The sequence below is a fragment of the Cucurbita maxima genome, unplaced genomic scaffold, assembly GCF_002738345.1.
Source record: "Cucurbita maxima cultivar Rimu unplaced genomic scaffold, Cmax_1.0 Cma_Scf00008, whole genome shotgun sequence".
Classification (NCBI taxonomy): domain Eukaryota; kingdom Viridiplantae; phylum Streptophyta; class Magnoliopsida; order Cucurbitales; family Cucurbitaceae; genus Cucurbita; species Cucurbita maxima.
This window is the reverse complement of record NW_019272024.1, coordinates 2,095,189-2,121,378: the sequence shown is the minus strand read 5'-3', so window position 1 is coordinate 2,121,378 and position 26,190 is coordinate 2,095,189. Positions and strand designations below refer to the sequence as shown.

At 37.2% G+C, this 26,190-nt stretch overlaps 5 protein-coding genes across 11 annotated transcripts; 3 read left to right on the top strand and 2 right to left on the bottom strand.

The window, feature by feature from the left end:
* Window positions 1-419: 419 nt before the first annotated feature.
* On the bottom strand, window positions 420-4,314 carry LOC111482766 (protein VTE6, chloroplastic-like). Its single transcript, XM_023128707.1, has 5 exons — window positions 3,764-4,314; window positions 2,141-2,394; window positions 1,573-1,696; window positions 1,381-1,485; window positions 420-662 (listed from the first exon to the last, which is right to left on the bottom strand). The coding sequence occupies exons 1-5, from the start codon at window positions 4,148-4,150 to the stop codon at window positions 576-578; spliced, it is 957 nt and encodes a 318-aa protein (XP_022984475.1). The 5' UTR covers window positions 4,151-4,314; the 3' UTR covers window positions 420-575.
* A 986-nt stretch (window positions 4,315-5,300) lies between these two features.
* On the top strand, window positions 5,301-8,091 carry LOC111482761 (multiple organellar RNA editing factor 8, chloroplastic/mitochondrial). Of its 2 annotated transcripts, XM_023128696.1 has the most exons (5): window positions 5,301-5,751; window positions 6,295-6,392; window positions 6,490-6,555; window positions 7,062-7,374; window positions 7,465-8,091. In XM_023128696.1, exons 1-5 carry the CDS (start codon window positions 5,351-5,353, stop codon window positions 7,823-7,825), a joined length of 1,239 nt encoding a protein of 412 aa, XP_022984464.1. In that variant the 5' UTR covers window positions 5,301-5,350; the 3' UTR covers window positions 7,826-8,091. The 2 variants fall into 2 exon arrangements, with proteins under 2 accessions (XP_022984464.1, XP_022984463.1); XM_023128695.1 differs by having other exon boundaries at window positions 7,062-8,091.
* A 1,080-nt stretch (window positions 8,092-9,171) lies between these two features.
* Window positions 9,172-17,508, top strand: LOC111482762 (UBP1-associated protein 2C-like). Of its 5 annotated transcripts, XM_023128700.1 has the most exons (3): window positions 9,172-10,585; window positions 15,133-15,173; window positions 17,192-17,508. In XM_023128700.1, exon 1 carries the CDS (start codon window positions 9,276-9,278, stop codon window positions 10,581-10,583), a length of 1,308 nt encoding a protein of 435 aa, XP_022984468.1. In that variant the 5' UTR covers window positions 9,172-9,275; the 3' UTR covers window positions 10,584-10,585; window positions 15,133-15,173; window positions 17,192-17,508. The 5 variants fall into 5 exon arrangements, with proteins under 5 accessions (XP_022984468.1, XP_022984469.1, XP_022984471.1 ...); XM_023128701.1 differs by lacking the exon at window positions 17,192-17,508 and having other exon boundaries at window positions 9,172-10,584; window positions 15,041-15,190; XM_023128703.1 differs by lacking the exons at window positions 15,133-15,173; window positions 17,192-17,508 and adding an exon at window positions 15,028-15,046 and having other exon boundaries at window positions 9,172-10,584.
* LOC111482764 (protein trichome birefringence-like 31) lies at window positions 15,142-17,431 on the bottom strand. Its single transcript, XM_023128704.1, has 5 exons — window positions 17,024-17,431; window positions 16,758-16,929; window positions 16,388-16,587; window positions 15,862-16,008; window positions 15,142-15,682 (listed from the first exon to the last, which is right to left on the bottom strand). The coding sequence occupies exons 1-5, from the start codon at window positions 17,398-17,400 to the stop codon at window positions 15,331-15,333; spliced, it is 1,248 nt and encodes a 415-aa protein (XP_022984472.1). The 5' UTR covers window positions 17,401-17,431; the 3' UTR covers window positions 15,142-15,330.
* Window positions 17,509-18,604: 1,096 nt separating the features above from the next.
* On the top strand, window positions 18,605-26,186 carry LOC111482760 (tRNA dimethylallyltransferase 9). 2 transcript variants are annotated; one of them, XM_023128694.1, is made up of 13 exons: window positions 18,605-18,973; window positions 19,621-19,674; window positions 20,243-20,285; window positions 20,431-20,539; window positions 20,953-21,151; window positions 22,374-22,611; window positions 22,815-22,909; window positions 23,894-23,988; window positions 24,722-24,797; window positions 25,602-25,741; window positions 25,840-25,988; window positions 26,078-26,110; window positions 26,147-26,186. In XM_023128694.1, the coding sequence occupies exons 1-11, from the start codon at window positions 18,704-18,706 to the stop codon at window positions 25,925-25,927; spliced, it is 1,407 nt and encodes a 468-aa protein (XP_022984462.1). In that variant the 5' UTR covers window positions 18,605-18,703; the 3' UTR covers window positions 25,928-25,988; window positions 26,078-26,110; window positions 26,147-26,186. The 2 variants fall into 2 exon arrangements, with proteins under 2 accessions (XP_022984462.1, XP_022984461.1); XM_023128693.1 differs by having other exon boundaries at window positions 18,606-18,973; window positions 26,081-26,110.
* Window positions 26,187-26,190: the final 4 nt, after the last annotated feature.

The window sequence follows — 26,190 nt, the reverse complement described above, 5'->3', positions numbered from 1 at the left end:
GATTTCGAACCTCAAACCCTATCAAACAAGGGATTCTTTGTTGGATTTGTTCAGGCCATTGCAAACAAACAATTGGTAGAACTCACAAGCCCGTTACACTAAGACCCCAAGAATTCAAGGAAAGGATCTCCGAATATTGGGATGAATATGGCATAAACAAATAAAATTATGATAGAAATAATATTGGTAAACTTAATTTTTAAAATTTAAAAAGAAAATTAATGATTCACTTGATAATTATCAAATAAAATTATGATAAAATAATATTTAATAATTTTTTTAAAAAATCAACAAATCCAAGAATTTGTATTTAAAGGGTCGGTGAGTTTTAAAAAACACTGAATAAATCAATAACAACGCAATTAAAAGTTTAAAATTTATTTAATATAAAATTGAATATGGTGCACATATTCCATTTCCTACAAAGTGATATTAGAGGTCAAAGCATTGAATCGTCGTAACGATTCCGAGGGGAGGCTTTGGTCGTCTCGTCCATCCGTTGCAGCTTTCTATCAAGGGAGAACACCACCTGATCACTTGAGAAGGTGAGAGAGCTCCATCCGAGTATGAATGTGTCAGTGACCAAGTATGAGTTGCTGCATCGAGATAGCTAAAATGCTGCCTATGGATATGTTGATGACATTAACTACATCATTGTTGAGCTGCAAATAGAATATGAAAGAATCAGATCGAAGAAGTATGACCAGAACATAATGGAAACCGGAAACATATCAGTTGACCGAGAAGGGAGGGGAAGGAGTTTCTGTTAGTAAACTCGCACCTCCATAATGGTATAATATTGTCCAATTTAAGCATAAACACTCGTGGTTTTGCTTTTGGTTTTTCCAAAAGGCCTCGTACCAATGAAGATAGTATTCCTTACTTATAAACTAATGATCTTTCGAGACTCCTCTCTCAACGATTCTCAACAATCCTCCTCTCGAATAAAGTACACCATATCGCCTCCCCTAAGGCCTATGGAGCCCTTGAATAGCCTCCTCTTCAAGGCTCGACTTCGACTTCTTCTCTAGAGCCCTCGAACAAAGTACACTTTTTTCTACACTTTAGTCACCTTTGGCTACACCTTCGAGACTCACAACTTTTTTGTTCGACACTTGAGGATTCTATTGTCATGACTAAGTTAAGGGTATGACTCTGATACCATGTTAGAAACCACAAATTTTTCCAATGGTATGATATTGTCCACTTTGAGCATAAACTCTTGTGACTTTGCCTAAAAGACCTCATACCAATGAGCAAACCCATTGTTCGTGATGACCCGACCAAGCCAACATTACATGAGAGCAGGCAATAACAGAAGAACAGTTCAACTCATAATCAAACTAAGGCAATCAGAGATCACAAACTTCACTTGCTTACCCACTGAAATCCCTCCTTCTCTTGAAGAACAGCACCAATGATGCTTTCACCAAGATTAGCAATCTGTGAAGCTATGACGCATACAATTGCTCCAGATGCAGTTGCCTGCATCAACGTCGACAAAGATTTGATCTAAAAACCTTGTTAAAGAATGAGCATATGAAACGAGTAGGGAAGGATTGAAATAATTACATCGCCCAAAAGACAGCCAACAAATGCAAGAACACTTGCTGCTAAGAGTCCAGCAAAGGTTCCCTCCAGACTGACAGCCCCTTCTGTTCCCCGAGGAACTATCCTAAATGTTGTCACCAGGTACCTGATTTGAAATGAATCATCGTGTTCATCCAAGGAATTGAAAAACATAAACTATACTTGAGTTTCTAAAAACTTTGTTAAATAACGAGATCTCTTGATCTAAATTATCTAAGAACTCCAAAAACGATAAGGAATCAACCCAAGTGAAAGTTTTGGAACGTATTACCTTGATGATCAAGATCAAGAGTAAAGAAACTTCGTGATTTGATAAGATAGCTTGATCAAGACTACTTGAATAACTCTATTGGCTTAAGAAGCATAATATGCATCTTTCATTATAATATCCAAAATCTTCATACTAAAACAATAACATGAATGATTAAGACACCTGATTCGTATCAAAATTATTTGAAAATTCTCCTGAAAACTACGAACTCTGAGAAAAATGATGATTAGAATATAAAATGTGTGCTTGATCCAGTTCGAGCAGGAATGGATTACTTACGTTATCCGACCATATGCCTTCCCTATTTCGCTTGAGACAGTATCACTCAATTTAGTACAGAAACTGGCAACAAAACCAAGTCGCCAAAGTTGTCGGAATGCTTCTCCTCCAATGTTGTTTATCATAAGCAAAGCACACACACAACCAGCAGCACTGGATCCTATAACACTACCAAGTCCTCTTCTTCCTTGTCTCTTTTCAGCTACCCCTTGTGCTTCCTTTTGAGCCATCTTGACCTTTGTTGCAGCTGTTCCCTGGGAAACAGAATTTCAGCAGGAGGGTTATTAGCGTTGCTGAAAGAGGCAGTTCTGTAGCTTTGTACTGGAATAAATACTTTCTCAAGCACAGAAGAAAACAAGATTAGGAAAATTTTGATAGTTTATCTGTAATGGCCCAAGCCCACCGCTAGTAGATATTATCTTCTTCGGGCTTCTCCTCAAGGTTTTTAAAACGCGTCTCCTAGGGAGAGGTTTCCACACCCTTATAAAGAATGTTTCGTTCTCATCTCCAACCGATGTGGGATCTCACAATCCACCCCTCTCCGGGACCCAACGTCTTCATTGGCACTCATTTCCTTCTCCAATTGATGTGGGACCCCCCAATCCAGCCCCTTCAGGTCCTAGTGTCCTTACTGGCACACCGCCTCATGTCCACCCCCTTTGGGGCTCAGCCTCCTCACTGGCGCATCGCTCGATGTCTGGCTCTGATACCGTTTGTAACAACTCAAGTCCACTACTAACAGATATTGTCCTCTTTGGACTTTCTCTTTCAGGCTTCCCCTCAAAGTTTTTAAAATGCGTCTGCTAGGGAGAGGTTTCCACACCCTTATAAAGAGTACTTCATTCTCCTCCCCAACCGATATGGGATCTAACAATCCACTCCCCTTCGGGGCCCAGCGTCCTCGCTTGCACACGTTCCCTTCTCCAATCGATGTGGGCTCCCCAATCCACCTTCATTTGGAGCTCAGCTTCCTTGCTGACACATCGCCTCTTGTCTAGCTCTAATACCATTTGTAACAGCTCAAGTCTACCGCTAGTAGATATTGTCCTCTTCGGGCTTTCCCTTTCAGGCTTCCCCTCAAGGTTGTTAAACGCATCTGCTAGGGAGAGGTTTCCACACCCTTATAAAGAATGTTTCATTCTCCTCCCCAACCGATGTGGGATCTCACATCATCTCAATCTCAATCTCAGTCAAGGATAAATCATGGTTTGAGAGAAGCCCTTTGAAGAAGGTGAACATTTTAAGAGAAATAACAATCAGTAAGTCTTCAACTTGACAATGAACCTCAGAGCTGTGCATACAGTACTTGGAGAATCAATTCACGTCTGTAAAACAATCTAAGTATTCCATAACAATAATCTGAAGCAGAAACAATCCAAACCCCCTATGATTTAACACCATTTGTCTTTAATTGATCATCTAAACAGATGGGTGCAAGCATACTAGAATTATTCAATCACAACAACAAAGAAGAACAATGAAGAACAACAATCAATCAATAAAACAGCCAATTCAAGCCATAAAAATGCTAGAGAACAACGAAACCCCACCAATCAATCAACCAATCAACGAAGCAAACACAAAACTCAAATGGAATTTCAGGAAAAAGGATCATAGACGAACAATGACGAAGTAGGTAGCAACAAGAAGGAAACCAGAAGGCCCAAAGGCACGCCATGTGAGAGTACCAAGCAAGAAAGCAGAAGCAATGCCCGAAACAGACAACCCCGAGGCCAGAATCGGCGAACCCACGACGAAAATCAGCAGGTTAGTGAGTAAGGCCGACTGCCACGTGGGGGGATTCGATTGGACGATGTTCACAGCACCCGATACAAGGCTCTGCAAGCTCTCGGCTCGAACCACCGTCTTGAGGGATCGGTTAGGGTTCGATTTGGCAAATAAGGGTTTTGGAGGGAGAGGAAGAGAGGAAAATTGGCGGAGTTTGGGAGAGGGAGTGGGAGAAAAACGAAGGGGAAAAGGGTGAGTTGAGGGCAGCAACGCCGTGGCCATTAAATACCGAAGAATCTGAGGAAGGAATCTTCTGCAGTGTATTGGTCGAGGAAGAACAAATTCTGAGCTCAAATTTGATTTTTGGAATTTATGAAAAAAAATGTAACAATTTCTTCTCCACCATTGTTGCGACCTGGGTCAATGGTCACGTGGAAGTAAAACTAAGTGATCTTTAAAAAGACTAATCTTATATATATACACATACCTATTTAATGTAGTTTTTTAATTATTTTATTTTTAGTATCCCCTCTTTGGGGCCCGCGCGGACGCTTTACGGACGTGGGACATCACAATTCACCCCTTTGGGGCCCCCAGCACATCTTGCGTCCTGAGCACACCGCCTCGTGTCTACAACCTTTCGGGAAATAGTGAGAAGGCTGACACATCATCTAGGGTCTGGCTCTGCACTCTTTCCTTCATCCAATTAATGTGGACTGCCACCAAATTCACCCCCCTTCGGGGCCCAACGTCCTTACTGGCACACCGTCTCGTGTCTACGCCTATTCGGGAAACAACGCTTTCCTTCATCCAATTAATGTGGGACCGCCACCAAATCCACCCCCTTCGGGGCCCAACGTCCTTACTGGCACACAACCTCGTGTCTATGCCCCTTCGGGAAATAGCGAGAAAGCTGGCACATCATTCGGTGTCTGGCTCTACACTCTTTCCTTCATCCAATCGATGTGGGATCGCTACCAAATCCATCCCCCTTCGGGTCCCAGCGTCCTTACTGGCACATTGTCTGGTGTCTAGCTTTAATATCACTTGTAACAGTCCAGATCTACAACGGGTTTGGTAGGGGTCAGCAAATATTGTCCTCTTTGAATTTTCCCACTTTAAAACAGGTCTGCTAGAGAAAGGTTTTCACACCCTTCTAAATTATGTTTTGTTTTTTTTTCCAACCAATGTGGACATCACTTAGGGTTTAGGGTATTAGGAAATTATTTTTAATTTATTACATTGTTAGTTTAAAACTATATTTAAGAAAATATTTCTGAAATCTTAATAAAAAATGGAAAAAAGGAGAAAAGTTTTACAAATTTATTCTAAAAACAAAATATAAAAGTGTTATTAATGAAAATATATTTATTTAACTAATTTTGTTAATATATATAAATAATTTAAATAATTGTAATAAGCGTCCTTTTTAAAGAGTGATAAGCCATCGGCAAAACCCTGTCTTTGTTTCAGCCCTCTCCCATGGCGACTCAGCTCTTCTCTCGCTCGTTCCCTAAAACCCTAATTTTGACGTCTATGTTCTCTCGTTCCTTTCTCACTGCCAACCGAGCCGCCATCTCCGCCTCTTCTTGCTCCTCTTCCTCCCTTCTGCGCTATCTCCGTCCCCTCACTGCTATAGTCGGCGCTGATTTCCGCAGCGTCTCTCCGGCGTCGAGCGTGAGGGAGTTTGCTACCCGTGCGACTTCTTCCTCTCTCAACGACCCGAATCCTAACTGGTCTAATCGCCCTCCCAAGGAGACTATATTGCTCGATGGTTGTGATTTTGAGCACTGGCTCGTTGTCATGGAGAAGCCAGAGGGGGATCCCACCAGGGATGAGATTATCGACAGCTATATCAAAACGCTTGCCATGGTTATCGGAAGGTGAAGTTTTGTTCTCGTCTATCGTTTTAGCTTCTTTTATTTTCCCCTAACATTGGCCTGCCCTAATGATCGTATTAAATCGTGTCTCTTTTGGTATTTTAGTGATTATAGTAAGATATCTAGAAGAGAATGGTGAATGCTTTAATTTTTCTGGCGCTGAATCAAAGTATGTAGAGAAGAATTTCCTCATGGGATTTGTCTTAGTTTTTCCAATGTTTGAGATGGTTATCACTCGACAAAATATGTTAAAATATATTTCGTAAGTATAACTGTTAGTCTCTAATAATGGTCACTGTCAATTCTTACAAAAATCATTATCAGTATCGACTGTTTATAAATATGCTCTGAAATTTTTATGGAAGATGGAATTTGAGAATTCTGAATGGAATTGTGGCTCACCACAGGTACTACTTTGTTCTATCGGCTTCTTTCACTAAAGGATAATTTTGCCGTATGTCGGTGTCTATTTGATAAATGGTATTTGAAATCATTCGGGTATTTGATTTTTACTGCATTTTCCTATTTGGCATCTTGTTGTTGCAGTGAGGAAGAAGCTAGGATGAAGATATACTCTGTTTCAACCAGATGCTACTTTGCATTTGGGTGCCTTGTTTCTGAAGAACTTTCTTACAAGATCAAAGGTGGCATACCTTTATGTCCTGTTTTATTTTATTTCGTTGTGTTGGCTATTTCTTTCTTTTGTATTGATTTTATGAGGTTGTGCCTTTTCCTCCTCAGAGCTGCCTAAGGTTCGTTGGGTCCTTCCTGATTCATACTTGGATGTTAAGAATAAAGATTATGGAGGTAATTCCTTTTCTTTTTAAGTATGCTAATGAACATTCTACTTCTTGTAGTGTCTAAGTTTTGTAAGTAGAAGTCGATAGTTCTAGTTGAGTATTCCTGGTCTGGAGGCAGAGTAACAGATGCTTGAATAGTTGAAGCTCTTGTATGATGGTGTAGGGTCCTGGCTTCTTCAGGTTTCATTCTTAAGATGTCTAAAAAGCTATAGTAATGTGTCAGAATGTAATGCACTCCTGGCGAACTGCATAAATGGAGTATTTCAACGAAAGCTCTTATCTTTAAGTTTCTTGTTCTTACACCGACAAACATAATCGAAAAGCTTGTATTTCTTGCAATCAATCTAGGGTCAATTGTAAAGCCAGTGTCTTTTTGTTGTAGTGTTTCGCTTTGGAGAATTTGATAAATGGTGTTGTGCTGGTTCACGTCTTGTGGCTAACACTATTTTGCTGTTTAGTATGGAGTTGTACAGAACTATTATCTGATTTTCTGCATCGTTTTTCCTTTGGCAGGGGAGCCTTTTATCAACGGACAAGCTGTTCCATATGACCCGAAGTACCACGAGGAATGGATTAGAAACAATGCTCGAGCGAATGAGAGGAATAAGCGCAACGATAGACCTCGTAATTTTGACAGGTCAAGAAACTTCGAGAGGAGGAGGGAAAACATGCAAAGTAGAGAATTTCCAAATGCTTCACCAAATCAACCTACTGGACCAAACATGAGTCCGCCAGCTCCAAGCAATATGCCTCCCAACAATTTTAACGCCGGTATGCCGCCTCAGAACCGTGGAGGAATGCCCCAAGGCAACTATGCAGGAGGACCACCACCGCCGCCACCAAACAACTTCAGCGGACCACCGCCGCCACCAAACAACTTCAGCGGACCACCGCCGCCACCAAACAACTTCAGTGGACCACCGCCGCCACCAAACAACTTCAGCGGACCGCCGCCACCACCACACAACTATGCGGGAGGACCACCACCACCGCCACCAAACAACTTTGGCGGACCGCCTCCGCCACCACTGAACAACTATGCTGGACAACCACCACGCAACTATGCACCACCACCACCACCGCACTCCGGGGCAGCACCACCACACAACTATGGAGGGCCACAGCCAAACAACTATTGGGGAGGTCCACCGCCAACAAACAACTACGGTGGACCTTCAAACTCCGGCGGGCCACCTCCACAAAACAGCTATGGAGGAGGAGGGCAGCCTAATGCTGGTGGATGGTCCAGTAATGTGCATAACAAGCAACACGAGTAAGTCCTTAACTGGTCAGGGAGTTCATTAGTTGTTTGGATTTATTGGCTTTGCTTGGTTCAAGCCTTAAATCCTTCTGGTCACTGAGTATTTGTTCTGGTGCTACGGACGATAGAGTTTTAGTTTTGCTTTCTGAGTAGGAATATGCTATAAAAACCCATTAGAAGTTCTAAATTCAAGTACTCTTTAAAAGATGCATGAAATTATGTAATTTTCATAATGTTTCCTTTGTTTATGAAGTGGGCAATGATATTTGTCTCTTTTGGCCATTTTTTTCATCAATGCTCATTGAATTTTTGCTATGACAAAAACGCAAACATTGTTCAAACCCGTCACAATTTACCGTATGTTGATATGCATTTGCATCTGAATGTGATATCGATTCATGATTTTTTTTTTTAATTTTTTTTATAATATACATATGTTTCTTTTTATTATTTTGTTTAATTTCTTTTATATTATTTTAAAATAACACATTTGTTTATTATATACTACAAATAATTAAATTGTTTTTAAATAATCATTTTCATATTTTATAATTTTTTTAAATATATTGTTATTACAAACAACCTTTATTCGGGTTAATGTTCATAAATTATATACATATATAAATAATTTTAAAGTATATTTTAGATTTTAATGTATTTATTATTGCCACTCTATCCCAAATTTATATATATTTTTATTTGTATATTTCAATTAAAATATTTTTTATTTTTGTTATATAATCCTTAAATTAATTATTTAATTTTATGATTCAATTTTTGTGTTTTATGATAATTTAACTAGGTTAGTAGGTTAGATTTCTTTTAATATATTTTATTTAAAATTATATTGGAATAATTATAAAGGATTAATAAAACTTAAAATTTTTTTGACAAGGGTGGGTTGGGTTAAGTTGGGTTGTGAAAGTTTTGGGTTGGGTTGACAATCCAACCAACCAAAGGATTGGATCAAAAAAATCCCTCAACCCAACCCGGACCACACCCCTAATTCATTTTGCTGATTTTAATTATTATTTAATTATAAAGTTTTCAATTTTACTTTTACATTATATTTTAAATAGAAATTAAAATTTTAAAACATTAAAAAATTATACATATAAATTAAAACTTTTAACAGATTATTGGGGTTGATTTAAGAAAAAATTACAAATTAATAATAAGAAACCATGTGGCTTAAGGAGTAATTTAATAAATTAAAAGGGTGTAATTATAAAAAACAAATCTCATTAAATATTTTTGAAAGCCCATAGGCCCATAAAAAGTCCAACCCGAAATTGGGTACGGCCCAGCCCAATTAAAATATTATAGAATCAACTACCCGCCATTATCTTCGTCTCCGTCATCGCTCCAACACTCGGATTAGGGCTTTTAGCTTCACCCTCTTCTTCTTCCTCCTTAACTTTTACTCTACACCTCCGGGGACCTCCCTTCTCCGTCTCATTTACGCCATGGACGTCACCAAGAAACGGAGGATGGACGAAAATGGCGTCGACTCCTCCGACCATTCTTTTTCTAGAATTACTCCTGAAGACGCTCGCAAGATCATTGATCGTTTCACTCCGGACCAGCTTATCGATATTTTACAAGATGCAGTTTCGCGTCACGTGGATGTTCTTGATGCAGTACGGTGTATTGCAGACCGAGATGTTTCCCAGCGGAAGCTGTTTATTCGGGGTCTTAGTTGCGATACTAGTACAGAAGGTTTGCGTTCTCTCTTTTCCGCTTATGGCGAGCTTGAAGAAGCTGTTGTTATTATTGACAAGGTGACTGGGAAATCGAAAGGTTATGGCTTTGTGACTTTTAAGCATGTTGATGGTTCTATACTGGCCTTGAAGGAACCGAGCAAGACAATTGATGGCCGCGTTACGGTGACGCAATTGGCTGCAGTGGGAGTTTCTGGGCAGAGTTCGAACGCTGCAGACTTGTCGTTGAGGAAAATTTATGTGGCGAATGTTCCAATGGATATGCCAGCCGATAAGCTGTTGGCACACTTTTCGCTGTATGGAGAAATTGAGGAGGGACCGCTAGGCTTCGATAAGCAGACGGGTAAGTGTAGAGGCTATGCTTTGTTCGTGTACAAAAAGGCAGAGGGTGCTCAAGCAGCTCTGGTTGATCCAATCAAGGCGATTGATGGAAGGCAGTTGAGTTGTAAATACGCTAACGATGGGAAGAAAGGGAAACCTGGCGGTGGGACGGATGGAATTCAAACGACGGGAGCGGGTCAAGGAAACTTGCATGGAGATGGTATGCCTATGGCTCCTCCATCAGCAATCCCCGGTTCGGGCGGACAGTATGGTGGTCCGGGTGGCATGGGATCGTATGGAGGCTTTTCTGGTGGCCCTCAAGGGGCGCAGCCACTTGGTCACCATCCGCTCAACTCTTCAATGGGGCCAGGAATATCCTCTGTCGGTAGTCAGGCTCTATCTTCGCAGGGCAGCTCCGGCGGATATGGTGGCGGTCCATATGGTGGTGGGTACGGCGGGCCCGGTTCCTCAATATATGGTGGTATGGGAAGTGTAGGTGGGGGCTTGGGTAGTTCTGGAGGTGGATTGGGCGGAGCTGGGGATGTTTCATCACTGTATAGGTTATCACAGAGTTCGGTTGGAATACCTTCTGGTGGTTATCCGGATAGTGGGCATTATAGCATGTCATCAGCATCCGGGCACCCAAATCACCACCATCAACAGGCAGGAGCATCACCAGCACCACGTGTTCCACCTGGAGGATTGTATCCCAATATACCACCATATTACTGAGGTATTCTCGTTTTCATTCTTACTGTCAATTATTGCATCAAGTGTGTGATTTTAGATTGGCTACCCATACCTTGTTCTTACTATTTTTCATGTTTGTTCCAAAAATTACTTCGCAGCGTTTCCCCTCTGCTTGATGGTGTTAAATTCCTGGGGTTTTTCCGTTATTAATTTTAGTTTTATTGCTTTTAGCATTTGAGCTTACCATAGATGCATGTTTTGCTTGCAAATCTTTGTTTTCTCGACATTTCAGATTTAGTTTTTGTTGCTCTAGCATTTTTTGGGTTCGTCTTATTGTCTGGGTGACTGTTGAACCGTAGAAGTTCTCTTAATAAATCATTTTCGTATGTTACTATCAATGTGGGCGGGCTCTTTGCTAGTGAACCTTCCAATTTAATAGCAATTTCCACTTTTGGTTTTTGTTTCTTGGTATTGCCATGTGCCGTCTTTAGTCCTTTCACCTTATTTTCAATATTTGCGCATTTGATAATATTTACGTTTGTGCGGTTATTATTTCTAATTTCACTTGTTCATGTATTATGTTGTTAGGACTTGAAATGTAGATGTGATTGGGATACAATCTAGGAAATTTGAATTTTAGCTGGTACATTTGCTATGCATTGGTTGCGTCATTGTGATTTATCACATATGTTTAAGTCATTTTTATGCATCTACTCTAAATCCTATTCTTCTATTTTTCCTGTTCTTTCCTGCTCCCTTATTTTCTTCCTGTTATATGATCACTTTTATCAGGAAAGAGACAGCATTCTCGTCTTTTCTTCTTTTATATATATGTGTGTGTTTGTGTTTGACTTCTTACAATGATGATACCTATTTCTCATCATGTAAGAAAACACTTCTGATAGTACTGCAAATTATCCCTTTATTAGCTCATGTTATGTTCCTCTGGAAAGTTGGATTTTTGAGAATGTTGATTTCATATTTTCATAGGAATTAATTGCTGAATTTATCGATTCACAATTAAAGTTGATTATTTCTGGAATTTCTGCAATCAAAATTGCTTAGATTTTGACCTTTGTAGTTTCCTGGAACATTTTTCGTTATTAATATTAATAGGTGAAGGAATTGTTGGCTTTAAGAAGCACCTAATCTTATTTATCCCAACAGTGATCGCTACTGAATGCTAATGCTTGTGGTTGGGTACATATATATACACATTTATAAATTATCAGATATGTTTTAAGTCATTTGACCATGAGGATGTGGAAATTGAAAGGAGGAAGGTATTATTTGTTCATTTACTATCTATGTAAATGAGAACTTGGCACTCCTACATATCCTGTCCTTGCCTGCCTCATCTTTTCTTCCTTTAACTTACCAGTTGGTTTGGGCAATGAAGACATTCTCATCTTTTCTCCTCTGTTATATATATCTGTTTATTCTCCTGCATATAATATTTGTTTCTTATTCTGAATACTGCCATTTGTTCTGCAGTTTATCCCCGTAGCGCATAATACGTGGCTTAGAAATGTTGAATTATCCGAGAATATTGGTTTCATATTCTTAGTGGCGCTACCTGTTAGAATATATTTATTTACTGTTAAAGTTGATTGTTTCTCTTATTACAGTAATCCAAATCTGGTTTACTGGAGAATTTTACCTTGTTTACAACTGAAGGGAGTGTTAATTTATCATCTAGTTGAAATGTTGGTTTAGCATTCTTTTTCACCTTTATAATTCTAGTCGTCTAAGAGGCGTTTGGATTTCTTATATTATTGCTTTTGGGTATTTCATTTGTAAATATAGGCATTCGGACACTTTTACAATGCCAATGGGTTCCTTTTTACATGTCTTCCATAATTTCAGGTTTCTTGTTTTAAAAAAATGCCTATATAATGTCAAAGTTTTGGTTAAATCTTAAGTATTTTCCTTTGAACTATTTATTTTATGTTAGCTATCTGTACTTAAATTTCCTTTTCTTTTTTTTTATTTTTTATTATTTGTAGTTTTTTTTAGCAAGGTTAGATGATTGGTAGTACATTATGTTTGAATAATTTGCTTTCACTTAGCATGACCTTTTCTTGTATGATTGAGTGTAGTGATGAATTAGTTGAATGGGTTTCTGATTCAGGTTATGATGCTTGTTGTGCGCAGATGCTTTATGTGCTCTGGTGATTGCGTTGATTGCAGACTGTTACTCTGGTTTGATGAATGCATTACCTTTGCTTGTGGCCTCTGCTGTTTAACTGCACCTTTGAGTTGTTCATTTATAGTTACTGTTAGTCAAAGAGAGAGTTAGAAAGTTAGATAATTTGTGTACTCTACCCAATGACTTACTTGTGCTATTTGACTTATCTACTAGTAGTAAATTTAGTATTTTCTGAGTACTACTATTTGCTCTTGTTGTTGTAGTTGTCTGCTTTCTGTTGCTTTCATTATACGTGGACAATGTGTTCTTCCGTCTGTCATTTACTGAGCTTTTACTTTTTTCACCCTAAGCACTTATTGCTTAAAATATGATGTTTTAATATTTTCAATTTGGGCATTACTTGATCTGGCATCTTGATTGAGCATTTCAACGTGCTAGAAAAACGTTGTGTTGTCTTGGTTGCTACTTGTTTGCTGGGAACTTTGAATCCTTTGCAGTTCCTGTTGTCCAAGTGGTTTCTACTTCTTCTCTTCCATTATTATTGTCATACTTTTGGAATGGTTTCCTTCTATTGCTACTCTTCATTCTTTGTGAATGGTGGATGAAAGAAGTAGATAAACATCCATGGTGGTTCTATTGGCTGAACATGTTTTGTGTGCCCATGCTTTGTGGATTCACTTCTATTGCTGCTCTGCTATGTTGTATCTCTGTATTGAAAAAGTTGATGGAGCCACAAACTTTGTCAGACTTGGATTTGAATGTTACTTGAAGACCTTTGTATATCTTATCTTTGGATCGTAGAGATGATATTTTCACTGCTGAACTGTGACTCTTAGTTGCATTCATTGATGATTAAGTGCATATTGAGCTGGATTCTTGGACCAAATACCTGTGTGCATAGTAATAGACTGAGTTCGTTTTTGTTTCAGTCAATTGCTTGTTTAATTTTCTGTCCTGTAGTGATTAGACCGAAGTAGGCTTGGTTAACAGTGGGTGGTGTATTTTGTGTTTTATGGATATTGACAAGATTTGTTTTCTCATTGTCCTTTTTAATCTCTATTATGTTCATGTGTTGAAAGAAAATTAATCCAGGCAACATGCATAAATAAATATGAATGCAAGCTTATTTGGAGCTGGCTTTCTTCCTTCTTGATCCTATGATATTATCAGTAGCTTTTGGGGGTTGAAGTTGAATTTTGACTTGTTTCCCTACTTTTTGTGGCGTGTGTTTTGTGGAGAGATGATGAGCATTTGGTAATTATATTTTGCTGGAGTTTTAGGTGTTAAGACGTGTTTGGTTGATAAGTTTGGGAGGGCCAACTATGTAATTTGTTATTTTGGCTATGTCAGTGGGGTTTTCAGAGGGCATGTTTATGGCCATTTGTCTTGTTTGGAGATTTAGAATTTTGTATAAGTTTGGAATTTGTAAGATGGATTTTAGAAATGGGTGCTATTCTAATGTTTCAACTTACAAGATTAGCAAATTTGTTGTCCTAGATTTAGTCAGTTGCAAGATTCAGGACCGGTTTGGAATGCATTTTGAAGTGCTTAAAAATCCATTCCATATCGGCCCTAAATTTAAGCTACAAAATCTTTAGCCCAAATGGCTCTTGATTGTTTCCCCTGTTGCCTTTCTGATTGGTGGAATATGAAATGAGGTGACAAATGGACACTCTCCCACTGGGGCACCTGTTTGGAAGACTCAAAATCAGTCAAGAAGAGTATTGTTCACATAAATTTGTAGGGGAAATTTGATACATCCTTTCTAAGGCAACCAATTGAACCATTGAAGCTCACTCAGTTGACCCATAGCATCTCTCTATACTCTAGTTTCGACTCTGTTCTATAGATGGACGGTTGTGTCCTTGAGTTCTATGGAGGACATATTTATTCGTTTTGGTTATTGATAAAGTATGTGTTGTACTTAAACAAGATTTGATACACAATAAGGCTAGATTCTGTGTATTGAAGATGCTGCAATTTCCTAATTAATAGGAAAAACCTTCTTCTACCATTTAAAATACTCTCCTTGTGTATAACCCGTTCTTCATTTTGTTTTTGCTGGTGAAAGAACACAAAATATTGTCACTGATGAATTTCGAATGAATCATATGGAAGGTGGTTTAGTGGGCAAAACAATATAGTGATATCAATAAATTGCAATGTTTGTGATATTGAAATTATTATTATGATGAAAATTGCTTTAGTAGATACTTCAGACTTTTTCAAAATAGGACATTGGATTCATTTCATTATGATCCAAATTTGAGCATGATTTGAAGTTCTCATTGAATGTCAGCGTCAGTATCTAATTCTTTAGACTAACTAAACTTTTAGTTGTCATATACAGATTATGATTCATGGAAACAATAATCAAATGGAAGCAGCAAACTCTTAATTTTGATTTGAATTCCTTTCTATTCCTCCCTTTGACCTCACTGCAAGTAGATGATGGAATTTGGACTTTTCATCTTGCCAACAAGGTACTTTCTTATTTCTAGTCTTTTAGAATATTACATCACAGATATCTATTAGAAAAAGTGAACCTACGATCTTGAAGAAGTCAAAAAAGCCTTATCCGCTCAAGTTCTCCTATTTATCTTGAGAGTTCTTTGCCTTTGATGTTTTGGTTGAAACCTATCAAAGATTTTGATGGTTTCTTAACAAGTAAGCATACAAAATTTCATTCCATGTATCGGGAACTCCTGGTAAACACCAATGGATGCAATCTGCAAAAATTTTTGGATCGGATCTCTGTTGTTTGGTCAAAAGCTTGCCTCGACGCTCCCCGTAAATTGACGTATGTGCATCCTTTCGAAACTCTGATAGCTGTGTAATGTTTAATATAGTTACATCTACTTTGAGATTCTGTATAGTATCATGAATTGTTTCCATAATCTCTGTGCTAGAACCAGTGCCCCAGTGTGGATGGTGCATTGGTTGAGTTTCGTTGAAGCAGTTCTCATCACTTCCTGGCCTCCATTCCCAGCTCCTACAAGAGATAAGTTGCTTTCTTTCATATTTAGTGACCATTTAAACTGAGATGGAACGAATTTAAGCAAGGTTATGAAGAAAAGAAACTTCATAAAGAACTTGGGAGCCTTGTTTTTACTACCCTTATGAGTTGTAAATGGTTGAAAAGGTCAGGAAAGCATTTAGAGTGAAACCCACCACAAATGTGTTGGAGACATTGTCATGAAGAAGACGTTTTGAGACTTTGGGTTGATGTTGGATTCTAGCCAATTTGCCCATGTTTCCATTGCCAATCTGTATGCAGTGCTCACATTATACTCTTTTACATCCTCTGGAGATCCATACCTTAAAAGAAGGAAACACACAATCAATCTCAAGGACTTTCATTAAATCACAAAAGTCACATTAGATAACTTCAAAGAATTTTGGCATGTTTCACTCCCGAACATGTCCTTCTTTTGGTCGCTCTCGTTAAGAATACTGAAAGATAAATATTGATTGATTGGACAATGATGTGATGTCAGATGGAATTAGTAGAAGTAGATTGCTAGACAAAATTGAGTTAGTTCGAAAACATTGATTAAAAAGGAGGGTATATTGGTCATACTACGTAGAATCACGACTCATTGTTTATGCGTAAGTTAAAATATTAGGGACTAAATGAGTTCGACTTCCCAAGTTTAGGGACTAGCCAACCAGGAAACTTTAGGAAAAGAATACATACGTCGCATTGATCACGGGTTTGTATCTCCACCAGACATAGCTCTCAAACACCAAAACATCAACCCCTTTCCAGTGCTTGCCATGGTTAGCTATGGAGTCGAGCTTCACCATTCTTTTCAACACTGTATGGTTGGTTGCATGATCAGAAATCGACTCAACTATAAACGGTGCCCAGTAGTACTCGATGGATACATTGTAATCCTGAATCGACAAATCCAAAACGTGAGTATTCGAATTCTGAAACGATCGATATTCTGTTTGGTTCTAGTTTCAAAATGGAAGTATATTGTTCTTCCTTTTTATTATAAGAATGTTAGAACTTTTATGATGGATAGGTATGCACTTTTCACAGCTTTGAGCCTTTGAGGTACCTCAACTTTGAAGATCTTCCTGGGAGGAACTCTTTGAAGGGATTTCTTTCCTTTGGGAATGGCTGATTGAACCAAGCAGACCATTGATTCAAATTGCCCTCTCTGAATTGAGTCCCCAACAAACATTATTCTTTTGTCCCTCAAAATATCCAACAGCTTCAATGGATCAAACCTGAAACCGTCCCAAATACCATTATAATCTCGACTATAAGGTCGGAGACTAGAATCCCGAGTCAGGATCGAAAGAAGTAAACAAATTGCGATACCTCGGTAAATTGCAAGAATTAGGCTGCCATCTCCACTTCTTATAGAAAGAATCAGGTCTTCCATTCTTTTGGCAAGTAACTTGTTTAACTAGATATGGGCATGTCTCTTCTTCATAAAGAGGGTATGATGCATTATCCCATTCCCATTTCCCGTCGAACAAATTGCAGTCTTCATCTATGAGATCCTTTGAAGAAACAACAATAGGTAGTCGGTGACGGGTTTCGCTTCTCGGTCGGCCGTACATCTTGAAGACAAAGCTTCCATGACTCTTGAGATCATCTAAGACTAGCCGAGCGAGTCCTAAGATGAGAAAAGCTGCCAATGCTAACGGAAAGGCGGAATGAATTTGTCGATCGAACGAGAGTTGTTTCAGCATTTTCTTTTGTTGGTGATGAGTTTATTTTCTTTACTATTGTTGGACATTGAGTTTATTGGGAAGTTATTGAATTCTTGATAATATCTTTAGTTTGAAGTATCCTTTCTCTATTTGTGCAACCACCAGTTGGTGGAATGTTGGTGGTAGTTTCATGCATTGCAAAGCTATGTTTTTTTCCATCTCGAGTTCGATATCGGTCTTGTGTTCGATATCGGCATAAAGAGTGAATCAATATTTCAATATACTGTAAAAGAGAATCCAATGAAATATTTAAAAAGATAGCTGTAAAATTTAATTCATGTGATTATAATGTTAGTAATAAGTAGTATACAATGTTAATTTTTTAGTTTAAATATATATTTTAAAATTCTTGTTTCTAAAATCTGTCTACATTGATATCGATATTTCATCGATGTTTCTAGACATTTATATTGGTATGTTCAACCTTGATTTTAATCGATTGAGTTGTTCTAATATTGTTCATAGATCTTTTTGTTAGATAAAATGTCGAGCTTCTTAAAATGATTATCGGGTTGTTTTGGAGACCTTTATTTTGCTTTACTCTTAAATTTTCAATTTTATTAATCAAACTTTGAAAAAGGATAGGATTTATTTTGTTTAATCCGAACAATGATTTTTTTAATGGGTTAAATATAAAATCTAATAAAAGCAGAGTTGAGGTGTTCATTATATGACTCGATAACTCAACGAGTATAAATTTTTTTTCAATGTGAATTAAGTTGAATTTTTTGAAAAACAAAAATTGAAGTCGGTTCACGAGTTGGTATTTTTTTCTTTGTTGGGTTAACTCGACCAACTCAAAAATAGGGTCACAATCGAATATAACCTATCATATTTCTAAGATTATTGTAAAAATTAAAATTTATTTAACATTGATAAGCAATATTAGTGATACATTGTGATTTGTGAATGTTTGATATATGAGCTGAAATTTAAGTTATTAATATAACACGAAGAAATATAATATTATTTAAAAAATAATAGCTGTACAACTCTATCTAACCTGAGCTAAAAATAAAGAATTTGATTGAGTTGTGAACTCTATTTAAATTGTTAAATTCTAAAAAATAGGGTTTAGGGTTTAGGCTAATGTAAGATCTGAAGAGGGAAATTTAAAACCCTAAAAAATAAAAATTGTACGCACAAAGAAAAGATTTCATTAATTCAGTAGATAAATATCTGGAAAATTAAATAAAAGAATTTGTCTGATAAAACACTTGCAGATGATGAAATTAATATATCTTCGCCGCAGAGACTCACTCCGGTAGCTGTTCTTTCGAGAATGTTGAACAATGGAGTGCGCAGCCTTCACACTTCCTGTTTGCGCTTTCCCTACTTGGCGGAGAGGCCTCTTTTCCGATCAATTTCGTACCGGGGAACTCGCCGCCGGCGACTTTTTGCGAGCTTCGGCTCTGCTTCAGCCACCGCCACTAAGGAAAGGAAGGAGAAGGTGATTGTTATATCTGGTCCGACTGGTGCTGGGAAGAGCAGGCTTGCTATGGAGCTTGCTAAGCGTCTCAATGGTGAAATTGTCAGCGCCGACTCTGTCCAGGTCAATTGACAATGTCTGTCTTTGAATGTTGCTGAGAAAATGGGAGGAAAATGAAAACGAAACTAGAATTGGACTTTAATTTCAGTTTTCTGTTTTTTCAATGGCCGTTTGAGTTCATCTAGTTGTGCAAATGAATCTAATAGCTTTGGCTCAAACAAATTTAGTCAGGTAAAGCTTTGTTTTACAGAAGATTAATGGAATTGAAGGCTGGAAAACGACTTGGTACAGCGAAGAAGATTTGAGAAACTTGGATGTAAACCAAATATTAGGATGATAGCCTGCAATACACATGTTTATCTTTGCATTTACATGTGCATAAAGCACGATACATCAATGCACGGGAATTTCAAACTTTCTAGCGTCTCTCGTTCACATATCTTTCCATATCTTTCCAAACCTGTAACAACTTTTGGTGCCACGAAATTTTTGGGAAGAAGAGAAACCAGTGCCTTCTTAGCTCTAATACTTCGAGAGAGCAACATTTCTTTTAGCTTTAAGCAATTTTCCTTGGCTTGTGTGCTGTGTATCTAGATAAGGGTTCCGTCGCTAACATGTTTTCTTATTTTGGAATTTGTATGGCTTTCACTTTGTAATGTTAATGAAACAGTTTCTTGAATGCTAATATTATTCATTCTGGTTAATTTCAGGTATATCAGGGTCTTGATATTGGATCTGCGAAGCCTTCTGCAAGGGATAGAAAGGTGACTTATATCCTACGTGCTCTAAATTTTTGCTATTAATTAGTAACTGAAGCTTGAGGAATCCTTGTCTAGTCCTCTGTTTTAAAGACGCTTAGGAATTCTACATTGAGAAGTGACGAGAGGGGAGAAGAAAAGGTGTGATTGACATAAAAGTAGAAATTGCGTTAATTCAACTATGAATAATCAAATACAAGTCGTTAAGCTGTAATTGGAATAGCATATATTGAGAATAATTGATTGCGTAGTCTCAAATCCCAAATGTAAAAATGAATCATACAGTCTTGATGTTGGAGTCCTTTTAATGGAATTGATTTGTCCATTTACCCATGTGTTTCTGATATTGATAAGTGAATCTTGATTTACTTCACATATAACTTGTCTCCTGAAGTATGCTTTATATTTTTGGGTTAAAGATAAGATTACTTTAATTATGGCTGAGTGAGATCATTTGTATTAATAATGTTAAGTGACTGTTTTAGCTAATGTAGATATACATATTTTAAATTCTGTAGTCAAGTTGATTGAATACACTTTTCATTCGATCGAGATTTCATTCTCTCTATTTTAGGAGGTTCCGCATCATCTGCTTGACATACTACGTCCATATGAAGGTATGCTTTTCACTGGCTCTGTCATCTGGGAATTTAACTCCAACGTATTTTACCATATTCGCTTGTAATGTAATTTAAATATTCAATGAACAAATTGATATTTCTTTGTGCAAGAATTTTTGAACTCATTGTTAAATTTGTCCAGAATATTCTGCTGGTCAGTTTTTTGAGGATGCGAGGCAAGCGACAAGATGTATCCTTGATAATGGCCGTGTTCCAATAGTTTCTGGTGGGACAGGATTGTATTTAAGATGGTGTGTACCATAATGGCCTTCCCTAGAATTTTTCTTTCTGTTGGTTACTATTATTGAAAATAGGATTAGCACGAAACATCTCGTCCTTAGTTAATGAATGAAACTGGAAACATGACTGTCGGTGTTAGTGGTGCTTGTGTCTTTTTCTTGCATGTAATGCTGACTTAATGCTATTAGAAGATGGACCCCCCCAGTCTGTGAAAGAACAATAGAGCATATGATGAGAATGACTGATTAGATGAACAGAAAAAAAGTATCATTGACAATGTTGAACAAGTATAATATTGTCCACCCCCCCAATGATGGTCGAATTATTCAGTAGAATAGGTTGCTCAACTTTTTGCTATTGAATATATCATACAAAAAAACATTTTGTAAAGTAGCTTTTATTTTGGGTGTGAGATCAAATGAAGGTTCATGTATGGCAAACCCAATGTTCCGAAGGCCACCCCAGACGTTGCTGTCAAAGTATATTCTGAGTTAGCTGACCTTCAGAAAAATGAAGACTGGGATGCAGCTGTGCAATTGGTTGTCAAAGCTGGTGATCCTAGAGCACAGCATTTACCTACTAATGATTGGTACCGATTGCGGCGTAGCTATGAGATTGTCAAGGTAATTTCTTGTTCTTGCCTGTTTATTTGATACTCTCTCTTTCTGGATGCTTATTCTTCTATTTGCATGATTTGCGCTAGCATGTCTTCTTTGTCTTGGTTTTGTGTGTGAACCATTGCTCAAGCAATTTCATGTTAGATTGATTCTATAGACTTGGTTTAATAGGGTACCTTCCTGCTTAATTTGGGTTGAGATAACTACATTATATGATGGGATACTTCGTGCTGTAATTTACAATATCAATCAGGAGGGTTTTCTGTGACTCTTTGGTTGCGTTCTTTGGTATTTGACCTTTATGTCTATTTCGATCTGTCATTGAAATTTGGTTTACCAAAAAAAAAAAACTAAAAATAGAAATAAATAAAGAATGAAAGAAATAAGAAGTTACGGAAGAATACAAACATATATGAGGAAAAGTAATTAATTTATTTTCTTGTGGAAAGTCCGGAATATTTAAAGGATAGAGATGAAAAGATCTTTTAAAAGATAAGACTGATGAAGTGCTGGCAGTGTGACTTAGATCATTATTCCTAGTATCTTTTTTTCTAGGCTTCTTTGACTCGGTAGTTCAAAGATCCTCCATATTTATGACTTTCCTTTTTTTTTTTTTTTTTTTTNTTATGACATAGATCTTGTTCTTTTGGATTGGAGTCCTTTTTGTAGTTAGTGCCGGGCTTCTGTTTTATTTTTTGGCTCGTTTTTTTTTCTTTACGCTCTTGAACTCTTTCATTCTTTTTCAATGAAGTTTGGTTTTTTACCTAAAAACATCAAAGGGACAACTAAAAAGACATTTCCTATTTCTTTTCGAAAATCCCTCTCAATGTAGTAAAGAAACTGTTTTCCATAAGAAGCTTCCACTTCCCCAAATATGTGGGTGTAAGAAAATCTCCTCTGGATTACTGATTACGCTGTAGCTGACCATAATGTTTTCCACAGCCTTCACCAGAAGTTTAAACTTTAAAGCAAGACAGACAAAGCTAAACATGATTATTTTCTTCCAATGATTCATGATTCACTTCCGTCAATGCCTAATTACAAAGAATAATCCAGTACAGATAAAGAGCACTGTGGAAAACCCCTAGCTGAAAGAAAAAAAAGGATTTTGAAGTTGTAATGTATTTGTCCTACCTTCTAGCTATCAATACCTTTTCTTGAATGATTTTATTTTTTTTCCAATTAGAAAATTTATAATATATTAATGTGATGTAACATTCCTTTGCAGGCAAGTGGTTTACCTCCATCTGCATTTCAAGTTCCATATGACACTTTCAGACAAGGATGTGGTTCTGGTGCAACAAGCAGCTTTCAGGATGCTGACCATTCAGTTGACTCTTCTGTTGATTCAAGTGAGGAAATTAGCTCGAAAGAGTTGGATTATGAGTTCATTTGTTTCTTCCTCTCTAGCCCAAGGCTCAATTTGTATAGGTCAATTGACTTCCGCTGTGAAGATATGATTTCAGGTGGGTGTACTATTAAAGTTAAAGTAAATAAATATAACAGAATTCCTTCTGTTGAGTTGTAGCTAGTAGTTATTTCAGTTGAAGACTTGTAATATCATGCATGATGTTCTACTTGTCTTGTGAGTGACAGAATCTTTTATTGCTCGCATTAGTAAATTGGTCAGTTTATTTTACTAAACTCCAATACTTTTCATTATCTGTAGGAAGTGATGGGATTTTATCTGAGGCAACATGGCTTCTTAATAGCGGCCTTCTTCCAGATTCAAATTCTGCCACTCGAGCTATTGGTTATAGACAAGTACATCCTGGACATCTTAATATATTTCAGTCTTTATATTTGAATATGGTGTGCGGAAGCTTTCTATTATTGTTTGTTTACTCTGACCTTTCTATTTGCAGAGATTATGTAATGAAACCGTTAAGGGTACTTCATTCTGGTTCCATTCGTTGTTAAAAAAATTATGAGCTTGGACTTGATTATATGTTAAGTAGATGTCACAAAAACTTAAGCTATTAAGTAGAATGGTTTGAATAGTATTGTACTCAATATAAACTTCAACTTTAGCAATGTGGGATTTATTTTTAATAATCGCCTTTATGCACATGGTCTTACCGAGAGTTTTAGACCTTTTTCATGTACTGGATGCGAGCACAAAGAAGCTCTATTGAGCAGAGTTTTGATATTATGTGTGCGTGTGTTGAGCTTCCCTATATTCTTTTGCCTTCTCATTGAAAATTCATTGTGGGCTTGTGGCTGTCTGCAGCTAATTCATTACCTAATAGTAATAGAAAAAAAAAAATAATGAATAAAACAAAGAAGAGAAAAGGAAAATCGACAAAATGTGACTGGAATTTCTTCTGGGGAGGATGTTCTTAGCTACGCAGCCCTGAAACAATTTGTCAGGAAGCAGCACCCCATAACTTATCTCGGTTTAAACATAGATAATATTAATTCTTGTACTTGTTAAATGGCTTTGAAGGTTCCCAAGAGAAACTGACTCTCCTAGATACAAAGTTAATACCAGCTACTATGGTAGGAACTTCCTTCGCTAATTCATGGAGACTGCAGAAGCCATTGAAAGTCTTTGTCATAACTTCTTCATATGATTTCTTTAACTTCTTTTTTTGTTTTATATCCTATAACTTCTTGATAAGTTCCATAAATTACATTGTGCAACTGTCATCTTTTTTAGCATTTATTTTGCACCTAATTTTGTTAGTTTTCCTCTTCAGTGTAGGCAAGATACGCAGCCACTAATCTATTGTGAATCATGAATTTCAGGCTATGGAGTACCTATTAAGGTGTAGGCAACAAGGTGGAAGGAGTTCTCCAGGAGAGTTCTTTGCCTTTCTCTCTGAATTTCAGAAAGCATCTAGGTAACTCCATTGTGCGTGTGAGCAAAATGGCTTTAGTTTTGAGAAAGCTATGCGTCCAAGTTGTTCTAGATTTTGAGGATATTTGTTCAGTGGACAATTAATCAACTGGCTCAATAGAAATTTCAAACTGTGTTCACAGTAAATTATATGAATTGTTTCAAGGAAAAAAAAAAGTTGGATGATTATTGTCAAATTATGAAGCCATATAACAAGATGGACTAGGTTACTCTTTTGTTTTCAAAAACCATCGGAATTGGAATAAACAATCTCCTCTTTTACGCAAATACAACACAGATCAGTCTATGCATAGATAAGGTCTTTGGCCTACAAATATTCTCTAGGGCTTAGACCTTCCAACATAACAAGCTCCTCTCCACAATACATCTTTGGGTGTTTTCCTAAAACTAAATTTGATTGAATGGAATGACTTAAGGGTAGAAAAAAGGTTGAATCCAACAGCGGCAGGAAATAGTTCTGGAATCCTTTCTTAACTAGATTACGCCTAGGTATGTGATCTGTTGAGAATTTCAAATGCGGTTACAGGCTGTTTGAACTAGCATTAGCTTTATATTTTATGGCCTTGCCCAATGGTTCTTGCTGATTCCTTGTGGGAGAAGTACTTTGAGTACAAACCATGCTTTAGTGCTATATACTCCCCTTATCTTTCTATATACTCCATATGCTTTTGCGTTTTGTTGGGTTTCAAATCGGAAACTGAAAAATCACTGTGCAGAAATTTTGCAAAAAGGCAATTGACTTGGTTTAGGAATGAGCGGATATATCACTGGCTTGATGCTTCTAAACCCCTGGTATGTTCTTTTCATTTTTTCTTCTGTTCAAACTACATTTCTTCCCCACTATGAAGAGTAGCGCTGCCAATTTTGTTCTCCACATACTCTGTATTTTACAACCTTCATTCTCAAATCTAAAAGTTGATCGCTGATGTTCTTGTTATTCACTTGATTGAATTCTGTAATCGTCTTAAACTAATTTTCTTAGTGGAACGGTTTTTATCATAGTTTCTTCATCGTGCTTAAATAATTAAGTTTCACAATACGTTCTGTTTCGGATACTAATACTAGTAAATTCTATGTACTACCATTACCTTTAAATTCCTTTAGTTCGCCTATGAAACCATGAGGACTTTGAAGTTATTGAGAAGTCTCTTACAAAAGGAAAAAGAATTAGTATTACTAAACATAGCCTTTGTTGAGAATTTTCCCTTCAGCATGGTTGTTTTTGTACAATCCTTTTATGTCAATTTCAAACTCAACCATTTACTTCTATCAACATGCTGCTTTCTTCTTCTTGTAAAATATGGTTCGGGTAGTATCATTCTATAGTCAGCATGCATTCAACCCATGACTAAACCCGTGCTTATGTAAGCAAAACATTAATGGTTCAGTGACTTGGTTTTTAATGAGCACAGGAGTAGATGAATCTCACATGGATAAATCCATTGTATTCATGTTAATGATTGAATTGTAAGGACATTTCATTATAACAATGCATCAAGAGTTGTTTAAATTACTAGTTACATGTTTATAGTTACAATTTTATGATGAAATTCTCAAGTCTGTTCTGATCAATGTGTGGGACAAAAATATTTGCAGGAAAATGCACTCAACTTTATTTATGATGCTTACCATAATGAAAGTGGAAATATCTCCGTTCCAGATTCACTTAGAATGGAGAAAGATATTTCCAGTCACCGAGAGGCTTCGGAACTCAAGGCTTATCGAGCGAAAAATAGGTACTACTTACAGTCAAGTCAATTATATCACATTTGGGCATTATTGTATCAAATCATGAAATGTGCTAATAACAGCTTCTTCACCCCCCAATTCACAGATATTTTGTTAGACGTGAAGATTGTGCTGATGTTTTGGATTGGATAAAAAGAACCCAAAGTGTTTACCAAGATAATCCTGTCGCTTGAACGAGTTCGATCTCGACCTCATTTTTTTATGCAAAGGAATCTTACTTACCAAAAAATCTTGGTAGGCCATTGACTTTACTCCTATACAATGTATTTCATTTTTCAGCTTGTTCGGTTTAAAATCGTTCTGATGCATGGATTTATCTGCAGCAGATCTCACTTAAGTTGTGCATAAGTTCAGAAGTGAGTGTTCATTTATTCTACTACCAAATGCCAGAAGTTTGATAATGCTGCTTGTCAATATCGAATCCCCCCCCCCCCCC